Here is a 2,921-nt window from a genome sequence, read left to right as displayed (position 1 = left end):
TAATGTGAACACCCTGAGAAGTCAGTCTCATATACATAGAGTCATATGTTCTTCTTATGAGGCTGGAGAGGCTGGGCTGTATCTGACATTGCTGCTGCATATTCACCATCTAGCAGATACACTGAGAGCACAAACTATGATAACAAACCATAACCAGGTCAGAAATTACTCTGTGTGGGGAAATATACCATAATCTTTCCTAATGAGTGACAACAGATAAAGATTAATCTAAATGCTTATTTTACTGCTTGGTCAGTCTGTGTGATTGACAGGAGAGATGATTAGAGGGGCAGAATTTTCACCACCCATATTCAGGCCAGGGTAGAAGTATGGATAGAGTTTCTCAGTGAAGGTGCAGCCAGTGAAAGAGTAAATCAGAGACCTGGCCTCCACATCATAAAAGGAGACCTGGCCCTCCTCATAATCCACAAACACTCCCACCTTCTGGGGCTTCTCTCTCAGGGACAGGGGGACAGCAGGGTCATCGAGTGCCTCATACTCATTTCCATTCCTCAACACTACAGTCCAGTATCCATACTCAGGGTCCAGTGTGATCTCCCCCTTCCTGTTGATGGACTCTCTGGCCACTCCTACAGCCCAGTCAGTCTTCTCCTTCACCTCCACTTCATAGTTAACCTTCCCTGAGGAGAATCCCTCCTTTCCTAAAACACAGGCACACAGGGAAAACCTCTCTGCGTTATCAGGGACTTTCTTTCTTGTGTCTCCATCTGTAACTTGTTTCCCATCCTCAGACAGAATGAGACGGGGATTTGCTGTATTAGGGTCCAGAGTCACGTCCACTGCATACTGCTGAATTATCTTCAGCTCAACATCGCACAACTTCTTCACTTCGCTCGTAAGTGTCTCCTCCAGCTGAGACACAGCTCTCCTCACAGTCCCCACATAGAGATCACTGTGAACCCTGACCTCAGACCAGTCCTTGGTGTGTGGAGGGGTGGACAGGGAGGGGAAGCTCTGGAGGAGGTGGAGGTGGTCCTCAGTGTGTAAGAGCTGCTCCAGCTCAGTGCTTCTCCTCTTTAGCTCAGTGATTTCCTGCTCCAGCTCTTTAATCAGCCCTTCAGCCCGCCTCTCTGCTGCTTTCTGCTTCTCCTCGATCACGTCAAGGAGCTCAGCCTGGCTTCTCTTCATGGAGTCCACCAGAGCAGTGAAGACCTGTACGCTGTCTGCTTTCTCTCTCTGTGCATCTTTCTTACTGAGATCTACTGAGTGTTTGATCTCTGAAACCTTCTGCAGTCGCTCCTGGATCATCTGCTGAACATCTGCCTCTGTCTTCCCCAGCTGAGCCTTCCTCTCTCCATACTCCTCCTCTATGCGGACGGTGTCATGGGTCTTGTGGTCTGTCTCAGTGCAGAACTGACACACACACATCTGGTCACGCCTACAGAACAGCTCCAGGAGTCTGTCGTGCTTCTTACACATCCTGTCTTCCAGGTTCTCCACAGGGTCGATCAGCTTGTGTCTCTTTAAGGCTGCGACTCTCTGATGAGGCTCCAGGTGAGTCTCACAGTAAGAGGTCTGACACACTAGGCAGGACTTCAGAGCCTTGACCTTTGTCCCAGTGCAGATGTCACAGGACACTTCTCTAGGTTTGACAGGTGTGTCTGGGGCTGGGCTGCTGGTTGCCTTCACTTCAACTGACTTCCTAAACTGAGCGGCCATCTCAGAGATGAAAGTATTGACAAAGAGATCTGGTCTCTTATCAAATGCTTTTTTACACATTGGACACTGGCACAGGTCATTGCTGTCCCAGTACTTTCTGATACAGGCCATGCAGAAGCTGTGTCCACATTGAATAGAGACAGGGTCAGTGAACACATCCAGACAGATGGAACACAGGAACTGCTCCTCAGACAGGAGACTGCTGGAGGAAGCCATATCTAGAGAGACCAGAGGTGACACCATAAAGCATTTCCTGGAATCAATCAGATCTCGATAGGGACTGTCTTATGAGATTATACAGCAATCAATAATGATAACATTATAATATTTTGTATCACATAGAAAATAGTCTAGAAAATTTTTCAACCAAATCAAAAAGTTTTACATACTGAACTGTAAATAAAAAAACTCAGAGAGAGTGAACACAATGGTTTATCTTGACATGTCATTGTAAGTCTCAACTCACCTGTCTTTGATTCTGTGAGAGTGTGATAGCTGTCTCTGTCCTTTATACTGTATGTGTGATAGCCTGTTTGACGACGATATCTAACAAGTTTGAGAGAGTCTGCCCTTGTCCATGATACACTTTATGTCTCCGCACAGTTTAGTTTCATTTCAGCTGCCTGACGTTGAGATGCTCCTCCCCTCCCAGTACAGCTCTCCTCCCTGGAACAGAGTTAACCCTTTACAGGCTGCTCTGTTTCTAACATGTGCTTTTACACACACGCTCTTCTTACCTGTCATTTCCTATCACCATATTGTTCCCAGTCAGTATAAACTGTAATCACAATAATATTTGTGATCAGGGGCCTCATTTATAGAAAGTACTTTGGATCAAATGTTGATCTTACCCGTGTCGTACTTAGAAAACAACGTCAACGTAGTGATTTATACAATTTCAACTTGAGTCAATTTGACCGTGGAAACGATCGTAGCTCTACGTCGGGTATTGACCTTGCGTACTCACATTACCTACTGGTTCTCTCCAACTGCACATTACGGTGAAGATGTGTAACAGAATCACGCATGCACATACGTAAATTGAAAATAAAAATTGTCGCCTTCAAAATAAAAGCAATGTAATTGTACTGGACGCATTGCCTACACTCATTTACATGTTATTTCTATTATTATGAAAAAAACTTTTTTTATTGACCTCACACAGGGCCCGGCCAGGGACAGCCATAGGGCCGCATGTGGCCCGGGGGCCGTACGATGCCCAGGTCTGTGCTAGCATATCA

The 2,921-nt window shown here is 46.0% G+C and overlaps 1 protein-coding gene across 2 annotated transcripts; it reads right to left on the bottom strand.

Annotated features, from left to right (window-relative positions):
• Positions 1 to 252: 252 nt before the first annotated feature.
• LOC308175644 (E3 ubiquitin-protein ligase TRIM21-like) lies at positions 253 to 2,288 on the bottom strand (the record flags this gene model as incomplete). 2 transcript variants are annotated; one of them, XM_080551271.1, is made up of 2 exons in its annotated part: positions 2,147 to 2,288; positions 253 to 1,898 (listed from the first exon to the last, which is right to left on the bottom strand). In XM_080551271.1, exon 2 carries the CDS (start codon positions 1,894 to 1,896, stop codon positions 253 to 255), a length of 1,644 nt encoding a protein of 547 aa, XP_080407397.1. In that variant the 5' UTR covers positions 1,897 to 1,898; positions 2,147 to 2,288. The 2 variants fall into 2 exon arrangements, with proteins under 2 accessions (XP_080407397.1, XP_080407398.1); XM_080551272.1 differs by having other exon boundaries at positions 253 to 1,798; positions 2,147 to 2,240.
• Positions 2,289 to 2,921: the final 633 nt, after the last annotated feature.

Source organism: Nansenia antarctica, assembly GCF_963989245.1.
Source record: "Nansenia antarctica genome assembly, contig: SCAFFOLD_291, whole genome shotgun sequence".
In the NCBI taxonomy this organism is placed as follows: Eukaryota; Metazoa; Chordata; class Actinopteri; order Argentiniformes; family Microstomatidae; genus Nansenia; species Nansenia antarctica.
Note: the sequence above shows the minus strand (reverse complement) of the source record. Positions and strands in the feature narration are given on the sequence as shown.